Source organism: Bombus fervidus, chromosome 2 (assembly GCF_041682495.2).
Source record: "Bombus fervidus isolate BK054 chromosome 2, iyBomFerv1, whole genome shotgun sequence".
Taxonomy (NCBI): domain Eukaryota; kingdom Metazoa; phylum Arthropoda; class Insecta; order Hymenoptera; family Apidae; genus Bombus; species Bombus fervidus.
The window spans coordinates 4,980,269-5,002,288 of record NC_091518.1 but is presented as its reverse complement, the minus strand read 5'-3'; the positions used below and the strand labels follow the sequence as shown (position 1 = coordinate 5,002,288).

Genomic DNA, 22,020 nt, shown 5'->3' with positions numbered 1-22,020 from the left:
TGTAGACTGACACAGTTACAACACACTATTGCTTCTATTCGACAACTTTACCCACACTATCAACCAGCGATTCTTTTCATCTTTTCGCTTGCAATTTCCCCTACATAGCTAGCAAGTAAATGCTTACTTGGGTCGACCCTGCGTTTCCTACCGAGACTCTACACCGTGATATTTGCGAATATCAGTCGAAAAGTTTAATCAACGTCGAAGCCTGACGTACGAACCAAGTGAACACACCTCAGGCGATCGAGTAGTTTTATAACAATCGTGGCTATAAGAAAAACGTGACATTGTATCGTATAAGGTTTCTTAGTATGATCAGGCAAACACTATCAATTCTGAAAGTTTTTCGCAATTTTGCGATTCAACGTCGCTGACTAGATTTTGCGAAATACCTGATTATACGTATAATTATACGTTTGAGATTCGATAGAATAATTCTATATGATTATATACAGGTATATTTGCAAATACGTTTTATAGGGTATTAAGCACGATGAATTAGGTTATGTTCTGGTCGAACGAACCTGGAAGAATGTTACGCAACAAAGTGATCAATTTTGTAAAGCTATTAGCAGTATCGAACAGATGTTGGCTTTAGGTGTCTACCGTAGAAGAACAAGGTGACACGAAAGGAAACGGGGATTCGCGACACAGAACGTGAAATCGCGTAACAGATTTAACGTATTACTTAGTAGTGTATCTGGAACAACCTGTTCGAAAACATGGCCGCGGATTAGAGACGTCCCTGACTTGTATGTAATTAGCCTGATCATACCGCTTCCATGTTTATTCGTTTTAACGGAAACTTGATTTCAGCAAGAACAATCATTTTTATGACTCGATTTTCCAGCACCTCGCACACGTCGGTAATATTTTTATTACGCGCGCTAAAACTTTCGCTTCGCACTTGGCTCGTGAAACAATATAGTATTTCGATATGGTATTTCAATTTTTTGTGTTAAAATATCGTTGACGAATATTTCATAGTCGATCGTTTCAAAAGCGACTGTTTCAAAGTGAACTTTTCAAAGTTGCGAGCATACGAGTTTTATTTCCTTATTATATAAAATAACCGAACCGATAAAACTAGCTCGTGAAAGTTCGTCGTCGTCGAACGAGGCAAATTAAATTCGTTCAATTTCAAGACTCGTTACATTTTTGTGTTAATATTCTTATGCAGTCGTAGAAGCACGTTATGCAATATCAAAGTGATATGACCAGTTCGAGCATTGGATCGTATTACACCGAGTATATGCAACGCGCACGGTTCTGTATTATTGTGTTTTTATACGTGGTTTGAGAAAACTCATCGCACCGTTTGCCACTCTCAATCGCTCTCAAGCTGCAGTGTTATACCGATGAAAAATCAAGTTACCGACGTTCCGAGCCACGAACGAATACCATTGAGTATCGTCTTTTGAAAATTAACGTTTTGAAATAAAGAAGCCCCTTATAATGAGACGCGCGAAGGCACCGAGTTTTTCCTTTTGACAGCGCTCTCATCCACGGTCACGTGCTTCGTATGTTTATTGCGACACCGTCTATACCTACATTGTGTCTTTTTTTATTCGCGTTAAAATACGAGCAAATTCGCACTTAGAAGTTAATCGCGTTCAATTTGAGATACCATACATATTTCATTTTAAAGGTAATATTTCGTGTCATTTAAAATTAAAATTTCTTAACGACAAAGAAAAAAAGAAGTACGAAGAAGAATTACGTTCCTACGTTGTTGTATGCATATCTGTTGAATATCTAGTTGAAGATAAGAAATATCGAAGTGATTCACGCTCGATTTAATTGATGATCGATGAGCGGTGGTGTCGCAGAAAAATTCGAATTCGCGATACGTATTCAAAACGAGTGAGGAAACAATTATTCGGATGATTTAGGCGATAACGAAAGGATAACTATTTGAGAAAGAAGCAGACTCACCGAGGGTAGTCGGAGAGGTTGTCCTGGGCAAACAGCTGATCCGGCTGGCTCTGTGGGTGTCGCTTTCGTTCAAGTTTCTTAATCGTGATCGGCTAACCTCCAAAAGTAGCTGCGCAATCGAGTGAACGGGGCGGGGATAACTGATCGCATGGAAGGCAGTTGGCGTTTCCTTTTCGCGTGTCTTGCCAGCGAAACTCAAAGTCCTGTTGCAGTTAAAGCGGCACCTTAAAGATCACGAGGATCGCGGATACTAACGAAGGGTGGCCGTTGCGTCATATATCGTTGCCAGGCGAACGGGACGTAACCCAATTCGCGACTGGCAGCTTCAGCTTCTGCTTCTGTCTCTCGTCTCATCTCTCTTGTTGCTGCTTCGATTTCAGGACATTCACTCACAGGGGCGAACTATGATACACGAGACACACCGCGAATCACTCTACATTCACCAAACAGTAAACACTCTTCGTTATACAGTTAGTGAATGATCGGACGATTAATTCAGTCCTTTTCGCGAGGAGATCGGCAAAAGCCGATGCCTCCGCGACTACACTGTCAACCACCGCGCATCCAGTAAATTTCGTCTAGGTATTTACTTCAATGGAACAACCACTGAGCAAAGACGCGACAGGGAAGGCCAACGCGAGCGGTAAGGAAGACAAAACCAAGAGACGAAGCGAAACCCGCACTCGCACCAGTGGAAATGATACTGCGGCTTCCTGAGACTTCATTCCGTATATACTGTACATAAACACCAATGCGCAGACGCGGAATAATCGCGCCTGTCATCTACCGAAATCCTTCTCGTCAATTTTACTTTTCCTTTACAGTCGTCACAAATACATCGATGCATGATTTTTTATTCCTCACATTTCTGTCTTCGAAAGCTTTCTATTATTCATTTGTCGCATAAAGATAAAGTTGATTGAACTTTTAAAATATCTTTGTCCCGCGTCAATTCGAACAAAAGGTCAAATACTTTGTCAATGTTTATTTTTTCCTATCTTGTCTATTAATAGGAGTAGATAATTTTTTTATGTTTCTTGTGTAGTTGTCTGTTTCTATTTAAATAGAATAGTCCTCTTCTGTCTTGTATCGAATTGTGTTCAGTTGTAGTATCTTAAATATTAAATGTTATTGTTTATTTTCGCTGGATATGAAAGTCAAATAGAATGGATGTAAAGATAAACGTCATGTTTTTAATATATAATTCATTATTATATTAAAATATAAATACCAACTCTTTAACAACTATATGTTAATGTAGTATATAATATATATTACATATTGAATATTTTCTATCGATTTTACAGTGATTGTAGTTTGTATTAAGATGTAAATTAATTTTTCTGTTCTTTATCTCCGTTCGCGTAGGTTGTATATATGAACATTTTGATTTGAAATGAATATGACAAATGTTCACGTGTTTTGGGACTTGTACATTTAGGACCTAGAGATAAGGCAGTTGTTCGAAAAATAATATAAATCCTAGATTTTCAGTTGTTCTCATTAATAGAGGATATATAAAATACAAGTGATATTTGAAACTTTACAATTCCAACCATATTAAAAAATGTTACACGCTCAATCAAACAGATATAAAGAACGGGATATTTCAAATTTTTCACTGTTCGTCCTTGTCTTTAGCACCGTGTTTTAAAATTCGGGTAAATTCTATGTAGTCAAACATCGATCCTTTGATAGGTGCTTCTCGATACATTTCGTCTACGTCGTCATCCGTAAATCTAGATGTACAAAAAATGAACGATGAATTTCTTACTCATTTCAGTAGAATAATAAGGAATACTACATGCAAAAATAAAAATTACCTGTCTCCCATTGTAGTAAGTAGTTCTCGAAGACGTTCTTCGTTTATGTGTCCAGTATTTTCTTCGTCGAAACAACCAAAGGCGTTCTTAATTACATCTTCCGGATCTGTGCCTTGAAGTCTTTCGCCGAATAAAGTTAAAAACATTGTAAAATTGATAGGTCCTGGAGCCTCATTCATCATTCCCTCCAAGTATTCGTCAGTAGGATTTTTACCTGAAACAAAAATCAATTACCTTGTAAAATTTAAAAAATCTTCACGATACGATAAATAGTTGCTTAGCGTCTTACCTAACGAGGCAAGCATGTCGTGAAGATCTTCTTTATCGATGAAACCATCATGATTTTGGTCGATCATATTGAAAGCTTCCTTAAATTCAGCGATTTGAGCTTGATCAAACATCGCGAAGACGTTTGATGTTGCGCGTTGTGCACGCTTTTTGGTTGTTGCACGGCGTCCGGCTGTTTTACGTGAAGACATGTTTGTATTCCTAAAATTATGAATAAAAAAGACAATTACATCATTTAATTCATATTTTTTGTAAGTATGTATTAGTTATTATTTGCTGTATTTTTATAAATTGCTTAATTCATAGAGATAATATTGGAAAGGGAGTAGAGGTTATGTAAATTTGACTACTAATTAGTTCCTCATGTTAAATTAGAACAGTGTTAAAAAAAAGATAATAGGCACTAGACGTATCTAAAGGATAGTCTTTATTGAGCTACTATTTATTTTTAGACAATTAATTTAGGATATCACGACGTAACCAAAATCAGGATAAAAATAAGATCGTCTACGTGACGGTTCAACAAAGAGGACATTACACTCTACATCTATAGAAATCTATATAAAAATACATATCCGTCATACAGTTCAATTTGAATTTTAAACTATAATTTAAATAACAAAATTGGGACACTAAAATCTACTGCACACTCGTTTGAATAGGTATTATTTGTAAAATAATATTACACCTTACGTTTTCAGCTCTTCTCAATACGCTTACATGGTTAAGTTTTCTTCAATGAAATATCATGCTACAATTTCTATTTTATTACTCTTTGTTTCAGAATTTTCGCTCAGCTATATTCGAACAGGCTATATTTGACTTTTGATAAACATTTATTGGTTATAATTGGAATTCTTATAAAATTGCTATACAAAGAATAACATTGTTTTTAAAGGACAAAAGGTATAAAAAATAGCTTCGTTAAGTTACAGAAATTGACAAAAAACGTATGCATATCATTCGAAGAGACACAATAACAATGGCCGTTCTCATAAGCAAAGTTGGGTAGCTGTCAAATATTTTGTATTTTTCAGATTGTTTTCATATCTGCAAATCAGTCATTGGAAGTTTTCGTATTGAAACGTTAAAGTACACAAACGAATTTCTACCAACCTGATTAATAGCAGCTTCGAAACGAGAAGAATTCCAAAAAGCGTACAGCACAGATACTCGTGCACCACTGTGACTCACGTTACGCGTCACTCTATGGTTATTCACCACACCCGGGTAAGTAACGCCATCTAGTGAAGGATCATTTATCCATTACACGAGCCTTTTCTAGACATCCAAAAATTAGGCCACATGCAACGAAAAAAAAAAAGAGAATTGCGATGACCGATTTTTTCTTCGATATTTAAAATCCGTTAGTGCAATGAATATAATTATTTTAAATTACACATATAAAAATTCCTATTACAAGAATAATAATCATTCTTAATTTTTATCTTTGCAAATTACAATGGATGTTATTTGATATTGCTTTGAAAACGGTCGAATTTATTTAAATATCTTATAATAATCGACGTAATAAATTAATAGAGTGTACTAAAAACGTTGGTTTATCCTCGAAAGGATACGTCATTACAGGTACCTTAGTTGGAGTAAATCGTTGACGGTGAAATCATTACCTTATAAGGCAATGAAAGAATCCGATATATACACATGTAGTTGACATTCATTTCGTAATCATATTTACAGTATATGTGATAAATAATGATACTGAAACGCATTGATCTGAATTGAAACTATTTACAAAAGCGTTATAACTATATTTTTGGTATGTACTTCCCGTAAAGATATAACAAAATATAAAATAAAACAAGAGAGCATTGGTTTCTTTATTTTCATAACCAATGAACACACGAATTTATGTTACAAATTCATCGCTTGAAACTTACAAGTAATTCTAAATTAGGAGAACACGCTATATACATAATAATACATACATGAATTGAATCGTGGAAGTAATGTAATAAAGTTCGTTAATATTACACACTTTCATCATTGGTATGGAAAAGATCGAAGTATTTTTCTCATAGACACTTCTTCATCATCACGTTACTTCTCTTTACTTATTTACATACATCGGCGATGCGCCGAATACAATAATATAAATAAAGATAACAAAGCTTCACGTATTTGTATCCTCCTATCTGTACATTGTACATAAATAATACCTGACTTTAAGAAACACACTCGGTTCTAATTGTCGTATTTCAAACTATCGCACGGATACTCCATTAATTGTAATGCCGTTCCTGTTTGAAACTGGTTCTGCTTCGTAATGTCCCGATCTACCGTAATGTCTTCTCATATTGCTACCGTACCTTCAATTAAATGAAGACAATTTACCATTTTTTCTTTTCTCTACGAGACAAATTCCTAAAAGAAATACTTGTTTCGACTCACCCGTATGTACTGCCACTTAGACTGTAAGGACTGTCGTAGAGACCGTCCTCTGGAACATTTTCGTACATGGTGTTAGTTGTGCCATCGTTAAGAGTGGCATAAGACATAACAGCAGCATTTTGGTCCTCTTTTCTTTCAGCCGCTTGAACATTTTCCGTGTTCTTTACCGGCGTAGCTTTCCTCCTAGAAAGATATGTCATTTTAACAAACTTTTTACTTAAAGATTAATCGTCAACGTTCTCGTAAATTCTACGTACAGTCTTAGATAGACGAGTCCAAGAATAATTAATATAAATATTATAACTCCAGCTCCAATACCAACGCTAGTACCCACGCCTTGTGCTTCAGCTACTTCATTTGGCATAACTATCGAATAACGAATATTTATGGGTAAAAATGCATTTCTCTTTTCCTCTTTTCAATATATCTTTGAATATATTTCTTACATTCGCATTTGGGCTCCTCTCCACTCCATGAACCAGTATCTAAACATTTTCTCAAAAACGGCCCCACTCTTTCGTACTGTGGTAAACAGTGATATTCTGCGGTTCCACCATAAGTAGTACTTCCGTTTACCACTATCACTCTACCATTTTCTATAGGTTCCGGATGTTTGCAATCGACCGCTATAAATACAGATTTGTATTTTAATGTACTAATGTATTCTAGTTAACTAATTTAAAGCTACCTAAAGAAGATTAAAATGATATGAATAATTACAAAAACAGGCTGGCGTGCTTCCACTCCAGGATCCATTCTGCAAACATATTCTAGTTTCGTTCCCTTCCATGTAGAATCCACGCGGACAGCTGTAATGAGCCACTCCACCTACGCTGTGAGTCGAAACTTGCGTGGACAATACTCCCTCTTTTTCGGGGTCCTTGCACCTAATTTCTGTGAGTACAAAGTGCAAATGAATGTAATGTAAAAAAATTTACTTTACGTTTCAAAAGATATGTATCACATTCTTCGATACAGCTTACAATAAGAACACTATCAACGCTTATAACGTAATCGCACGCATCAGATTTTCTACTATACAGAAATTACCTCTTATAAGACTTTTTTAAAACAGCATTTATAATCTGAAATTAAATTCTAATCTAGACGATTACCCTTACAAACTGGGGTGTCGCTGCTCCAGGTGCCATTCTCAAGACACAGTCTCCTAGCAAATCCATCCAATTCAAAATTACCGTCACACTCGTAAAGAGCAGCAGCTCCATAATAGGTGGCGTTCGACGTTAAAGTATACCTTCCATGTTGAATGTGTTCCGGTTTCCCACAATCGACATCTGAAAGATGTATTTATTGAAACCAAATATTTCGCAACGGTTTAAATAATACAATTTTTTAAGTTCCTTACAAACACATCGCGGAACCTCGCCGCTCCATTTTCCGTTGTCTTCGCAAGTGGATAGAGGTTCCCCGACCACCTTGTACCCTCTCTCACAACGATATTTTGCAAGTGCACCGATCTTGTAGGAAGTCGCACCGGTATTAGAATTCTCCGGAGTTCCTGTCCGAATTAGAGTTCTACCATACATTCGATCGTTGCCAGTCACAGAAAGAATTCCGTGCTCCGCATAAATCGGCTCCGGACAGCGAATTTCTGCGAGAAAGAGGAAAGAGACATTATCCTTATTCAAATGTGAAATAAACTGTAAACTGTGTTTAAATAAAACATGCAAGCACCTTCACACTTTGGAGTCGCGTCGCTCCATTGACCGTTGTCTAAGCAGTATCTTCTTGACACTCCATTTAGTCTATAGTTTCTGGTGCAACTGTAGGTGATTTCGCTTCCGAGATGAGTCGTTCCATTTACGTATTCTGCAGCACCATTCAAGACAGGCAAAACTTTCCCGCAGTCCACATCTATGAAACAGAAAGTCGAGGAGATTGTCATCAGAGACTTTTATCGCCGCGGAATTAATCCAAAGAAATCGAGATTCCTTTGAAGGGAATTCTTAACAAATTTAACAACGGTGAAACTTACACTCGCAGGTCGGTACTTCTCCCGACCATTCACCGTCTCTGCCACAAGTATGTCTTGTTTCTCCTTGAAGTAAGTATCCTGCTTCACAGTGGTATTCAATACCACTGTGAACATTTAAGTCGTATCCGACGACGTAGCTTCCAGCCGGTACTTCAGGTTCTTCACAGGTGATTACTGTATCAATCGAAATAATCGAGACATTCAAGTTATCTGTCGTTTTATATCGTTTAATGTCGTATGCGTTTGAGAAAAGATTTAATTTGTTTACATTCGCACGACGGCGTGTCGTGACTCCATTTCCCTTCCTTGGTGCATTCTTGCTTCGCTTCACCAACCAACCAGTAATCTTCCAGACAAGTATACGCGGCCAAACTCTTAACTGTGGTGGTGCCATTAATTAGGGTCACGGAACCGAACTCAATTTGCGCCGGTGCTCCACAATCGACGAATCTGCATTGAGGCGCTTTACCTGACCATTCTCCGCCGACGTCGCACGTGAGAACCTTTCGAAATTGATTATCGATGTTTAATATTCTGTTCTCTTCGCGGTGTAATTGCTTAAATAAACAACTTGCGCAAATCTTTCGCAACATTTCTAAATAATAGCATTGTAATCGCGGTGAAAGATATACATAATAGAATATACGTTCGAAATGGCTGTACGCGGCGAGCATAATAAATGAGAGAAAAGCAAGTAGGACAAATTATGAGCAAAGTTAAAAGTCTAAATTGTATTTAAAGTTGCTTACGTTATCTCCGAATAGAATGAAGCCATTTTGGCAAGAATAAGTGGCTGTCGAGCCTGCTCTCTTTCCGGTAGTTGTCACAACTCCACCGTTAATTTGAGGTGGTTCCGGACACCAGTCAACTACAAAATAATAAACGATACTCTAAATTATGTAGATGTGTCTCTACGATTTACGATAATATCACTGTAAAATTGATCTCGCACATAAACACTGAGGTTGATGTCCACTCCATATACCGCCGTCTCCGCATCTACGCCTCGCATCACCGAGCAACGTGTAGTTTTCTTTACATGCGTAATCAGCAAGCGCTCCGTGAGTCGTTCTTTTATTGACCAACGTGATCGCGCCGTTTTCCAGTTCAGGCAGGGGGCCGCAGTCAACAACTATGAAGCATTTAAAAGATGACGTTGAGTATACGCAAGATGGTTACCGATCACCAGCTGCATCATTATTATCCGAGCAATTATGCAACGCGCGTAGCGACACGCGTGCGATTAATCTTACATTTGCACATGGCCGGCTCGCCACTCCAAAATCCATTTGGTTGACATGTTCTACTCTTCGATCCTGTTAGCATATATCCATCGGGACAAGCGTAATCTATCGTAGATCCTATGGTTCGTTTGGTGCCTATAATTGTTGTGTTTTCGAACTTTTCTGGACTACCGCAAGTAGGTGGCCCTGGACAAATAAATAAAAATATATATGTCGGAGATGAAAGGACACCGGAGCCTTCCTTTCGGAATTTTTGGGAAGATCCCCAATACTAATATCAATAAATAATAAAACTTAGAAGTAGTTTATATTTAATCCTATTATGTGTGCTCGAGATTTATGACAATAGGCTTGGGCCCGAAGTGACACAACTGGTCGCTAAACGTAGCCACGGTCACGGGATGGATTACCTAACGAAGATATGGAGTAGTCGCACAGCTCTCCTTAAAAATACAGTTGTAGCGGCACGCGTGTTCGAGGATAAATCAAGCCACGTGTGGTTTTGCCATCAATATCGTAGGACACACACATATTGTGTTAATAATCAAACTCCGGGTAGAAACAATGTCGCCGCTACGTGGAACCGTCTAACAAAGGCGATTGGAATTTTATCGGTACCCCCTCGACCAATATAATATAAACGAACGCGATCGTAAGGAGAGTAGAGTTTCATCGGTCTCATCCACGTGCGATCTCATCAGCGAGTTACACACCGTCTCTACGATCAGTGAATACTCTACGTTTTAACAAAGAGTTAGTTGAATTCTACTTGTACTTAGACTTAGACTTTGGAAGAAAGCGCATTTGCTATCCCATTGACCGTGGATTCGTTATTGAGCCTAAGATCATTGTCATTAGCATCTCGAGTATCTAATCACCACGGTTACTTGTCAAATTCTGTAATAATCATTTGTACCAGTAAATATCTTCTTTATTGTATAACAACAATGGCTAATCCAAATGAAGATTTGTTACACGCCCCTAACCCTAATGAGAACTCGACATATATATGCATTGCAATTGATAACCGAAAGACTTGTACATAAATTTCATATTTCCATCGCACTCTCCTTTAAATGTTCGACTGAATTTATCGTATAGTTCTCCATGCTTATGTATACATGCTTATGTATATCTACGTATCAATTGCTACTCACTGCTTTGGCATATCCAATGCAAATAGTCAAGGTTACAGCCAACGTCATTCCACAGCCAGCTGCGACCACCGTCCAGCACTACGCAATTTTGCTCGCCGTTATAATTATTTGGTTGATCTTTTCCCCAGGACGGTTTTTGCACAATCTCGCCTAGAAATAACGGAAATTAACGCGATATATTTTACAGGCCTGAAGGAAACTTGCTTCGCCAAACAGATAAATAAGAAGGTCTTTAACCTTATCGTAGGAAGATCGGCATCTAAAGCAAGCCTTTCGTCTGTTCGATCCAGACGCAACAAACAATTAACAGAGATTATACGTTGGAACAGACGCTCGCGGGTGTAACTTCCGTTGATTTCCTCATAGCCGTAACTTTCACGTTCTATTTATTAGCACGTGTTATTACGCCGATAATCCCTGTCGAGATGATCTTTGATTTCCGTAGATAACTCGTCGAGAGACGAATTTCGGATTAACGAATTCAACTCGTCGACGGAACTATAATTATCGTGTAATTGCGAAGCAAATTGATTGGTTCGTGCCGACGAATCTAACCAGGGTTGCTCAACCTCTCCGACCTGGTTCTCATGATCGTTGCCGATAAATCGTGAGAATGGAAAAATCTGTTTTGGCTGCAGTCGATGAATAAACGAGACTCGGATACAGATCGAACAGACTAAAGAGCAAAATATTCACCGTCAACCCATCGCCATGTTCTCGCCGTTATCAGCGGTTCCTTCTGAGCTCCTATCCAAACTAGTTGCGTCTTCAGTTTGTCCTTTCGCCTTTCCAGATTGTTTAGTATATACACCGAGGCTGCACCCTGTATCACAAGATATACGAAGATTACAGTAGAGATCAGGATTGGAACGCGTTCAACAAGATATCAGAGCCCTTGTTATAGAGGCTTGCTATAGAGACCTGGAAACCATGAACGAGATCACCGCCTCTTGTCCGACAATAATTTCTGGCCTCTTGAAAGGAGCCACCCTTTTTCACGATGAACTCGTAACAGGTGGAATTGAAAGCAGCCAGGTCAGCGTCAGCTGGCGTCCCAGTGTAAGCGCATCTGTCAGTTGAGAATTCTACGGAAAAGCAGGTAGAACTTTTCTACAAAAATTTGCCTCGATAGACTGTCGACAGAAATTCCTACTTTTCAGCTTTCGGCTTACCATCAACAGCAAACACCTCCACCTCGCACAAACTCAAGCTTCCCTCGACGCCGACCAGCTGCAGGAACACATATTGGCCGATCAGGGCTCTGGCGCACACGAAAGTCTTCGTGATTCCCTCCTCTGTAGGAATTAAGCGATCAACCAGAAATAGAATTACTATCGTATATTTTAATAAGAAAACAACTGTTTACCAATCGTGCCAGGGAACCAAGCGCACAGGGGATTGCGTTGCAGCTCTACGCTGCTATTACCAACGCGTATTTCGATATCCTGAAGCGGTTGATGACCTGTTGACAAGGAGGAATTATTCCGATTTTCGATTAGACGTCCAACGGTGGAATAAAAGCATTAAACGAACGGAGGATCGTTTCTCCGAAGAAAGTTCTGCACACACGTACAACATTATTTGCTCCAGAAGGAAAGTATTAGGTTTCAATGCGAGTTTTTAAATTTCACAAAATGATATCCACTTTATTCCACTTTCTATATATAATGAAGGTAAACATGTGAGAAATAAGAAGAAACATTTACCGCAGCAACCTCTGGTCGTTACTCTGACCACTTTTACCGAATACGACTTGAGAAGGTCGACCTTCCACCAAGGGCTAGGCTCGCTTTGAGTCTCCGTGCATCTCTTTCCATCGTGTTCCGTACTTGAATCGCCGTCGTTTCCGTGGCTGGCATCTCCGCCTCGTACGGTGGTCGATTGGTTGGTTGGTTTGCGAAAGGCGACGTTCGTGCCTGCAACAACGCGTATTTCACCAAACACGACACGGTGACTAACTCGAACAGAGAGCAGCGAATTAAAGAAAAAGGGAAGGGAAAGAGTAAACGAGCGGGTCGAAGCAAACCGTTGCAGAGTAAACTGCTTGGAACCGAACAAAGCCGAGAGACGATGTCACCAACTACAATCGCGTAACAAAACGTCTATTACCGGCAGGATGCGTTTAGTAATAAAGAGAAACGATTATTCTGCGTCGTAAATATTTGAGGTTTAGGAATTTTCCGCATTCTCGATCAAAATAATTTCCACGCGACGCTGTTGACCGGGTGTCGCAGTTTAAGGCAACTGTCACCGAATAAATCGTTGGTTGCGTAACGTTCCGCCGATACACGTTTTACCGTGCTGCGCAAACTTTCTTTCCATCGGCGTTTCAAACGGATTTTGCCAGTAAAAGTGAAACGTCGCAGCGAATGAAAAAAGCGAGACCAATATCGGGACCAAGGGTCGACGCATTTTAACGAAGCTGCCTCGTAGCATACGAAAAATCGCTTTCTAACGTACGCTCGTCAGAGTAATACCTCCGTGCTGCATTTTAAGAGGAAAGAGTTGAATTTCGTCGATCGCTAAGTGCAATCGTCTCTTTTGCGAAACTGATATACATATCGAGGAGAAAGCTGCGTACCATCTTGTTGTCAAGAGAAACGCGTAATCGAACGTGGTATACTTGGTGAAAAATTTAGGGTAAGAAAGATCCGGAACGAAGTATAGTATATAAGATTAGCAAACTAACGCTTACCGCAGAATGGTAGATCCCCTTGCCATTTTCCACCAGCGTTGCATGTTAGGCTGCCACTGCTGAGCGAGTAATAGTCGAATGAAGTAAATCAGAATTCTCCGTTTCCTTGTAAACAATGCACGGCAAGAAAAGAGAAGGCCAGCACACGAGCAAATATCGTCAACCATACAAATTATAAGAAAACGGAGAAAGTCCGTAATAAACTTTGCTATCGGCGGATATCGTACTTACTATACAAACGATCGTTTCACTCGGTCGTAACTCGAACACATTCGTACATATTATGCGAATAAAGTAACGTCCATTCTGGCATTCGTTTCTTCCCAATTTCGTTTTGCTGTGATTCCTTCGCCATGCACTGTTTGCTTTACTTTTTCTCTAACAAATTCTTCTAAATTACTCGAGTACGATGCTCGCTGCTCAAAAGGGGTGTCCTGGAATAGAATGTTCTAACACAGCGTCTTTTTGTGTTTTTCTTTTACAAGGGAAAGAAAGAAATGAAGTTATTGAATTTTGAGGTATGGTTTTATATATATTTAACGAATACAAATAAATTTTTTTTTAAGTAAAAAAGGAATTACAACAGATTTCTAAGCTTATTTCATGGGCTGCAATCGGCGGGAAAGATCCACCTTCGTAATTCTAAAAAAAAATTTATTTGTACTCGTTAAATATACATAAAAACATACCTCAAAATTCAATAACTTCGTTTTTTTCTTTCCCTTAAAAAAAAATCACTGAAAGAGGCTGTGTTAGAACATTCTAATTCAGGACACCCCCTTAACATTTCACGAGATGTGAATACTCGCGAAGCCTCACTTACCCGAACAATTCGTATCCGGCGTCGCAAGTGTACGTTGCCAAAGTGCCTGTTGTTAAGGATTCATCGGACAGTGACACCTTGGCATTCATCGGTACAGCCGGATGTCCGCACTTCAATCCTATATTTAAGAAAATTATTAGATAGTTCAGCGATGACGTTTTCAAAGTAGAGTTTCAATAAATTCGTTGGTCACTCGAAGGATCAACGTGTTCATACTACATCAAATATTAAATAGAAAGTTGATAGCCCCAACGCTATTATTTGCGATAGACGCAAGGTAGCTAATTTCTCAGGAAAATAAGACGATTACTTTCGGTGAAATTGCAATCCTTACCACTTTCGGCTATTAAAGAGAAGAATATTCTGTCGAAGATCATTATCGATGAGGAACTTTCATTCTTTTGCCATGAACTTCACGCACGACAGAATTAAAAGAGACATCGATTATTATCAGGACAGTAGCTATTAAATTTCAGAAACAGGAAATTTCGAATATAAGTTGTTTGAATATCTTTGGCCTAAATGCCATACGGTAATAGAACAGAGGAATTTCTGATTACGGAATAATTGACACGGCTTACTTTCCATTTAATGTGCCATGATTTTCGTTATGTAAGTATATACCTGTTGTCAATTCGAAAGAACATGTCAAGGACGCATAACGCTCAAGTTTATAAGACCGCCGTATCTCGCTCTTAAAATATGACAAACAATAGCTATGACAGGGTGATGCAAAGTGAAACTACGATGAAAATCCCACGCGTATCCCATTATTCGAATTCTATGAGCCGGGAAAAAGATTTTCTATCTTCTGCAAAAGGTTATAAAATTAGTAGGACGAACATAAAATAGACACAGTGCCATAAAGTTATGGACGGTTGGAAACGCGCGGTACGAGCGGTATGAGAATCGGCAAGACCGTATGTGGCTTGAGGATTCTTGCGATGTAAAACTCAATGGTTGAAAGCTAACGATAGAAATTAACGCGCATACATGTACGAACATTCCTCTGAGAATAGAACTTCGATACGTTAACAAAAGCTATCTACGTACGTATCTCCTTGTTCCACGTTTTCTTGGAAAAGCTTAAACCATTAACAGAGTATTGTAACAAACGTTCACCGTAGCCTGCGATTTAATTTATATGTTTTCGTGTCTAGTATCGGTAGAGGAAGTTAGAACTAACTTAGAACTAGGCGGTTCAACGACAAGACAAGATTCCGGTCATCGAATCGCATATACGATATACATATTGTGTATGAACAGACGCATATTCGTAGCCGATAAGACGTTTGATCGTTGCAACATCGACATAAAAATGCAAAATGTCAGGATGGAAATAAAGAAGGAGAATAACATAAACCGCGTGAACGCTGCTCGTGTATACGAGCGATACAATCGTAAAAGTGATTAGAGAAGCGCAGTCGTGCGACTCATGGAATAAGTTTCCGGTGATATTTCAAGGCTGATCGCGGGAGATGGCCTTAAATTTTCGAATGGAGAATCTTAACGATTCTAATTCACGATCTCCTCGCCTTTGTGCCGTTGATTCTTTTCAATCGAGCGCCTGTGGGAATCCGTTAATTTAAATTTGAATCTTCGTGTGTACTCGATGGCCGGGTGAAAGCCAGCGTTGTCTCCTTTATTCGGTTCGAACTGCCGGGAACTCGGTGTCTCTCGAGAAACACCGAGTTACCGTTTCGTGCGAACGAGTTAATTAAAGCGAGTACAAACGCGTTCGCGCGTGCTACAGTCCACGATTATTTCGATTTGAAACACGGTGTGCTGAGTTCGTACTATGTTGGATGTTTTTTTTCCTCACTTTCTATCTAATTATAGTCATTTCACCAAGATTTGAACCTAAACTTCTTAATTAGTCACGGAGGAATACTGTATATTAAAAGTCATCGAATGTTTACTCTGAATGGCCGTTGTTCCTTTTTAATTAATTAACTTTTGGTATTGCGAATACATCGACTTTTGGTATTTCCAAATTGATCGACGCGTGTACGCGTATGACTCGTTAAAATTCAGGTGTTTTTACAAAACTGTTGAATCCAAATATTTGAGAAAATCGTTAAAAATATGTTACACCTTCGAAAGCTTCCAGATCTCCTTTTCTAAATGTAACTGCGGGTCGCAGGAATTCTGCGAAAGAGCGACGCTCGGTTCAGACCTCGAAGAAACGAAGAGGTCGAGAATTCCCGGTTAATTGTCTGCGTGCATACGTGTAAACACGTTGCTAGCTTTAGCTTGGTCTTTGGCATTCGTTGATCGCTTCGTGGGTCTGGGTCACGCGGTAACAAAACTTTGAAGCCGAAATAACGGTACGACGTGGAGCTACTTCGAATCGAATCGAGACTACTATCGGTGAAGCGTGTCACGATACAGTTCTTGGTTTACCCATTTTTCTTGACTTTTCTACAAATGGTCTAACTATCCCGCAGAAATATAGCTTGACGCATTCCCCATCCGAGATCACCTTTCCTTCCCTTGCAAGTAATGATGATTCTTAACGAATCTATTCTATTCCAACATTCTATATCCACTTCTCTCGCAGGTCTCAAAACATGAAGATCATACGTTAAATTATTGAAAAATGGATGGCGTTGTACAAGCCTTTTGCTACACTTGTTTCAATGTCCATACGCTGTAGAAGAACAAGTATGCAGCTTCTAACTGCATACTTCAAATGTTCTCGTACAATATTGCACGTAAGCGATTGTCAGGAAATGGGAAAGTAGGCGTGGCTGTTTACGTAGTAGTATCTCGTAAAAAAACAAGAGATCGATCGCCGGCTATTGAAAGATAAATTTGGTTCGGATCATTCTTCGAAATTTCATTTTCCATAAGATCACAAGCTGCTGCTAGATAACAAGCGCATCTCCGTGAATGTAATCTGTTCGTTTAAAATCTAAATCTGAAATACAGAAAGATCGTTAACGCATGTTTCAATCGATATTTTGCGGCTCAGGAAGAAAGACAAAAGTACTTGGTCGTAATAACAAATGTTTCCAGTTATCGCGTTTACGTAAACGGCACATACTGAGAGCGAATTTTACAACTGCCTGGAGGGTATCAGTAGGGCATCGGGAAACCGGTTAACGTCGTTATTCGGTTCTACGAAGAAAGATCCACTGGGAGGAACAGATGGTGAGCTGACCACCTTGGAATTCATAACGCTAAAAACCTCTAATTTCGAGTCGACCAGTAACATGGTAAAAAACACGGATTGTTCGTTCTATCAGCTTCTATCGATACAGAACGATAGAAAGTTCTTTTTCGTGAGTTTCCTAATCTATTGTGCATGGTGGCAGAGCACGTGGCGTATGTGTCATCGCGATCGACGGTGACTTGCGACACCTCGCAAAGTCAGGAAATGGAAACCTCGCTGCAGACCGTACACTTTCCTATCCTCGTTTCAGCGTTCGCACGCTTACGAATCTAAAATAATTCAAAACTTTTATACGCTTGAAAAAAAAAAGTTCTACTAATTAATATAAAATCGTGTTTCGTAGACGTTGCCACCATCAAAGTATGCAGAGTCCGCGTCGCGCATGTTGAACACCAGACAGAGAAAACAATTCGTTGTCGCGTGAAATTTCACCTGTATTGGTCGTCGAAGCATGGTGCCCCACCCAGAGAGGTGCGTTTATGGTAGCACAAGTTATCAGGAGTTTCGCATGCCTTGGTTCAGCTAAATCGTCGACAGCTAAATGTTACGTCGGTCTCAGCTTAGAATCGTGCAAATCCACGACGTTCGACACGCTTCCTCTTTCTCGTAAACGAAAGAAAAGCGATCGCCTAGAATCTCGAGGACGCTTTTACTTCCCCACCTTAGCACGAGCTTCAACGCGCTACATTAGCCACACCGCGGTGCACCGGTTCGCTCCCCTGCAGATCGACCTATTATCCTATACTTTTATCGCTAACGATCTCCACGAGCCTCTCGAATTGGATTGGTCAGAATCGTGCGAACTGGTCTCTCTTAAGTATATTCGCTTTATACAACGTTTTATATTAACTTATACCGATCAATTTGTAGACCATTCTATTTATGAGGTAATCATGGGAAAGGCAGCTTCGCGTAATTTAATACAGTTTTTATTGCTTGTCTCGTTTTAATCACAGATTTGGAACGACTAAAGAAAATTCTTAATCGGGAAACGTTTTTGTCGAGGAAACACGTAGAGTGAAGAAACGAGAAAGTGGAAGAAGTCTACAAGATTGACAAAGATTACGTCCTTCTTATGCGTTTTTGTTTGCGCAAATGAAAGTTTACGTGCGTTTTAGGTACTTGCCGATGACGTAAAACGGACCAAGCGGCTCAACATTTACGAGACCTTTGCCGCGTCTAATTCAAGTACAAATTCGAATCGAAAGTGTCTTGGATGCCTCGTAAAATGAAATGGCAGGATGAAGACAGTACGTTATAAAAGTACTCGCTGTTTGTACACGTGTTTCTTGTAAAGCTAGTTACAAGTAGTTTTCGAAAAATTGTCACGTATAGTGATATTATAGAGCCGTTAATATGCGCACACCAGAGGTGTAATGTCTAACTACATAGATGTTTCATGTAGGTCAACCAGGAGAATGAGTTACAAAAGGCAAAACTCGCTTCGATTGACTGCCTCCACAACGAGTCCTGTTTCTTACGTTGCGCGACCAGTCTTGTTCACGTTAAATTTAATCGAATAGAATAAAAAAATGAATCGCGGAGAACACGTAATTTTAATACGAAATTGCTTGGAATTGGCATAGGGTTGGCCAGACAGGAAAACGAATGCAAATTCATCCTGTTTCCGACCGGCTTGTTCGATGAATATTTTTAAATGGTCCGCTGATTTTACGAATCGCATCTGCTGTTGGAACGAAGCGTTTCAAGGTGGCACCGTACACTATTTTTATCGTTAACTATCTGTGGGCAAAGTGATGGCCGTAATTAAAAACCTGTATGAAAAATTCGCAAGATTTCAAGAAAACAAAACACAACGCGGTAGGAACCTGTACGTTTTATACGAGGCGGATACACCGGGTGACCTCGAGACACCAGAAAATCCGCGTGGACGAGAATCGAGTGGGCGGTACCTGTTTTGTACGCTTGTATTCCTTTCTTTAGTGCCAGGGACAAAACTCGAGAACAGATGGAAAATATCATATAGTCGTTGAATTTCAAATTTTGGAACGGCTGATCAGCGCTCCTTTCTTATCGGTTCTTCGTGGTTCAATGAACTTCAAGATACATCGAATCGCACGTCCTACTGCAAAATGTGTTTTTCGGTCAAAAGGAAACGAACGTTTGGTTCCAAATGATTTAAATTAAAAATAACTTAAATAACTAACATCGAAGGTTATTTCATGCTGATTAAACAGTCTTTAGACTGGCCATTATACATAAATTGTTACTGAAAAGTTATGCTATAATACCGATTAACTTATGTTAAAAATACTTGCCTTCTGCGCCCACAACGAGGATTCCCAAAAGGGATAGGAGAATCTCTTGTCCCATCCTCGATATATCGTTTTCTGCTGTGGATAAAAGCCGGGATCACATCGAAAGTGCACTAACTTTGGTCGCGATCATCCACAAGTACGAGTATACGCTACAAGAGAACACTTTATCGTGCACCACGGAAACTTTCACAAGAAGTTTCTTTGTTCGATGCGTGGCACCGATGAAAACTAGTTTCGATAACAAAATATGCTTGTTCTTTAATTCACAAAAATTAAACTGGAACGCTACTATCGAACTCGCGCCAAAGTATAGTTCAAAGGTGACTCAGAAGATTCTTCCTGTTTTACCGTTCAATAAGCAGGTTTTTAGTCACCGTATGTGATCCGCAGATCAAATAATTGTTCTTCCATGGTTTCGTTAAGTTTGTTTAACTGTTATTCGCACTGCACGGAATTATTCGCCGTATTCCATATTTGGCCATAACTTTATTTTCGATTCTTCATATTCTCGTTATTAGTGTCATTTCTTCGGTTGCCAATACCGGGCGGAAAACGGCGGAAAATACAATTACGTTTGGAGAATACAATTCGAAGATCACACTACGACTTCGGTTCATTCACGGCAAATTTAGTTCACGTTTAACCGAAGACCATTAAACGCAACTTTTCGACGGCATTTTCGCTGACCGTTTGGTCGAATGACGACCGAGTATGACGATCCGTTCCCTTCACTAGCTGTCCGTCGAGTGCCAGAGGCTTCGAGTCTCTTGTACTCCTTCGACATTATGAAAGTACAGTGTACTGTGCTGCATGCACCGTGCATCCAACTGACTACTGTAAAGGAACCTATGCTCCACTACGTTCCTCTCAACTTTTCGCTTTACAATCCACACCTTGCACATGGTATAAAGTGTCATACAAAGTTTGAATTGTTCATTTTACATGGATAGTTCTTGTATGTGCACTGTGCACCTATGATACTTATTTTTCAAGATCGAGAGGAATACCGGCTTGTCTGCGATTGTCAAGTATGTATTTTTATTGGACTATGTACTTGTACATTTATTCATATCTATAACGTTTCCAAGGTGAAGCAGTCAACGTATGATCGAGCAGCTACAACGACTTTTACCTGCGCATGATTATAAAAGTTATGTATTAGTGGAATAGTTCCGTAAGAGTAACGATTTGATTCAGAAGTAATTACTTCCGTGTGCGTAGCTGACGCGTGTAGAATCAACATATTGTGATAGTTAACTGCGCCAATATGCGAATCAGATTGTAAAACGACATTTTTTAATATTGCTCGGGTAAAATCGTACTTTACCAAAATTGGCAAGTGTGACCAGAAATGATCAAACCCTGTCTTAGCTGCCCACGATCTCACGACTCGCTCCTTTCAAGAAACCGTCAATAGAAATTACTAGCGATGAAATGAATCTGAAATTACTGTAAATAATTACTTTTCATCCTCAAATTGTCGAACGATGCTCGACGTATTATTCCTTTTCATTAATTAGAACTACATAATTAAAAACTTCACAAGAATATAAAATATGCTTACCTCCCTGTTAATTCTATTGTCTGAATTATGTTTACATTGACACATACAAGCATTATATACATATAATGTACCATTCATTCCTTCTTCCCTCGACTTTTCTCTTTTTATCCTTCCTCCCTCCACACAGCAATGCTGTTGCAAATGTAAACGGTGCCATAAAGTAAGAAACCAAAAGTAAAATAATATTAATCGGTTATATCCAATTTTAGAGTAGTCATTTACATATAATGAATACTTCTTTTAAAAGTAAGCAAACGATAAATTTACGAGTCCAAAAGCAGGTGTTTTCGGACACGCGTTTAAATGGATTTCATTGTTTCCTAGATTCCAAGTTCTATTATTTATCATCGACGGTAGTTCCCATACATTAAGAAACACCCCAGTGTAAAGATCGGGAGACCGCAAAAGGGTATTCATTCGAACATCAGGGTTGTAGTAAGGAAAAAAGGATCGAAAAACACGGCTATAATGTTACACTGTTACACCAACTTTACCGTTAAACCCCTCCCTTCTATCCTTCTTACCACATCACCCTCCCCACCTAAGTCACGATGTCCCTCGCGCGCGATCGCGTTTCCACTCCGATCGGCTTCTCTCCTTGCAACCTTTCTCACCTCTTCCTTTCC

General features: G+C 39.3%; 3 protein-coding genes and 1 long non-coding RNA gene across 8 annotated transcripts in view; 1 reads left to right on the top strand and 3 right to left on the bottom strand.

Moving 5' to 3' along the window:
• Positions 1 to 2,639, bottom strand: part of LOC139992486 (uncharacterized) — a 40,669-nt gene extending 38,030 nt beyond the window's left edge. Inside the window, exon 1 of the mRNA XM_072013365.1 lies at positions 1,939 to 2,639. The gene's annotated coding sequence lies outside the window, so the exon portion shown is untranslated. The remainder of the gene's footprint in view (positions 1 to 1,938) is intronic.
• A 782-nt stretch (positions 2,640 to 3,421) lies between these two features.
• Sqh (myosin regulatory light chain sqh) lies at positions 3,422 to 4,240 on the bottom strand. The gene is made up of 3 exons (XM_072013412.1): positions 4,051 to 4,240; positions 3,762 to 3,975; positions 3,422 to 3,677 (listed from the first exon to the last, which is right to left on the bottom strand). The coding sequence occupies exons 1-3, from the start codon at positions 4,238 to 4,240 to the stop codon at positions 3,557 to 3,559; spliced, it is 525 nt and encodes a 174-aa protein (XP_071869513.1). The 3' UTR covers positions 3,422 to 3,556.
• LOC139992535 (uncharacterized) lies at positions 4,163 to 5,876 on the top strand. Of its 4 annotated transcripts, XR_011801139.1 has the most exons (5): positions 4,163 to 4,300; positions 4,502 to 4,711; positions 4,834 to 4,955; positions 5,087 to 5,279; positions 5,625 to 5,876. It is a non-coding gene; the product is annotated as an uncharacterized lncRNA (long non-coding RNA). The 4 variants fall into 4 exon arrangements; XR_011801138.1 differs by having other exon boundaries at positions 5,087 to 5,876; XR_011801140.1 differs by having other exon boundaries at positions 4,834 to 4,999; positions 5,087 to 5,876.
• Positions 5,862 to 20,704, bottom strand: Fw (CUB and Sushi multiple domains furrowed). 2 transcript variants are annotated; one of them, XM_072013171.1, is made up of 22 exons: positions 19,831 to 20,704; positions 14,377 to 14,494; positions 13,554 to 13,609; positions 12,565 to 12,774; positions 12,225 to 12,320; positions 12,031 to 12,153; positions 11,780 to 11,943; positions 11,555 to 11,681; positions 10,859 to 11,008; positions 9,711 to 9,887; positions 9,410 to 9,589; positions 9,207 to 9,325; positions 8,726 to 8,960; positions 8,458 to 8,631; positions 8,157 to 8,336; positions 7,828 to 8,073; positions 7,577 to 7,756; positions 7,182 to 7,355; positions 6,908 to 7,087; positions 6,719 to 6,827; positions 6,462 to 6,644; positions 5,862 to 6,379 (listed from the first exon to the last, which is right to left on the bottom strand). In XM_072013171.1, exons 1-22 carry the CDS (start codon positions 19,883 to 19,885, stop codon positions 6,274 to 6,276), a joined length of 3,342 nt encoding a protein of 1,113 aa, XP_071869272.1. In that variant the 5' UTR covers positions 19,886 to 20,704; the 3' UTR covers positions 5,862 to 6,273. The 2 variants fall into 2 exon arrangements, with proteins under 2 accessions (XP_071869272.1, XP_071869266.1); XM_072013165.1 differs by having other exon boundaries at positions 13,554 to 13,612; positions 19,831 to 20,703.
• Positions 20,705 to 22,020: the final 1,316 nt, after the last annotated feature.

Bases quoted from the DNA above. Each gene is read 5' to 3' on its own strand.
- Sqh (XM_072013412.1), bottom strand. From the start codon at position 4,240: ATGTCTTCACGTAAAACAGCCGGACGCCGTGCAACAACCAAAAAGCGT. The intron at 3,976-4,050 runs GTAAGACGCTAA...TTTTTGTTTCAG, and splicing joins CGACATGCTTGCCTCGTTAG to GTAAAAATCCTACTGACGAA. The intron at 3,678-3,761 runs GTAATTTTTATT...TTGTACATCTAG, and splicing joins CTTACTACAATGGGAGACAG to ATTTACGGATGACGACGTAG.
- Fw (XM_072013165.1), bottom strand. From the start codon at position 19,885: ATGGGACAAGAGATTCTCCTATCCCTTTTGGGAATCCTCGTTGTGGGC. The intron at 8,632-8,725 runs GTAAACAAATTA...CGATTGATACAG, and splicing joins CGACACGCCGTCGTGCGAAT to TAATCACCTGTGAAGAACCT. The intron at 6,828-6,907 runs GTAAGAAATATA...GTTATTCGATAG, and splicing joins AGAGGAGCCCAAATGCGAAT to TTATGCCAAATGAAGTAGCT.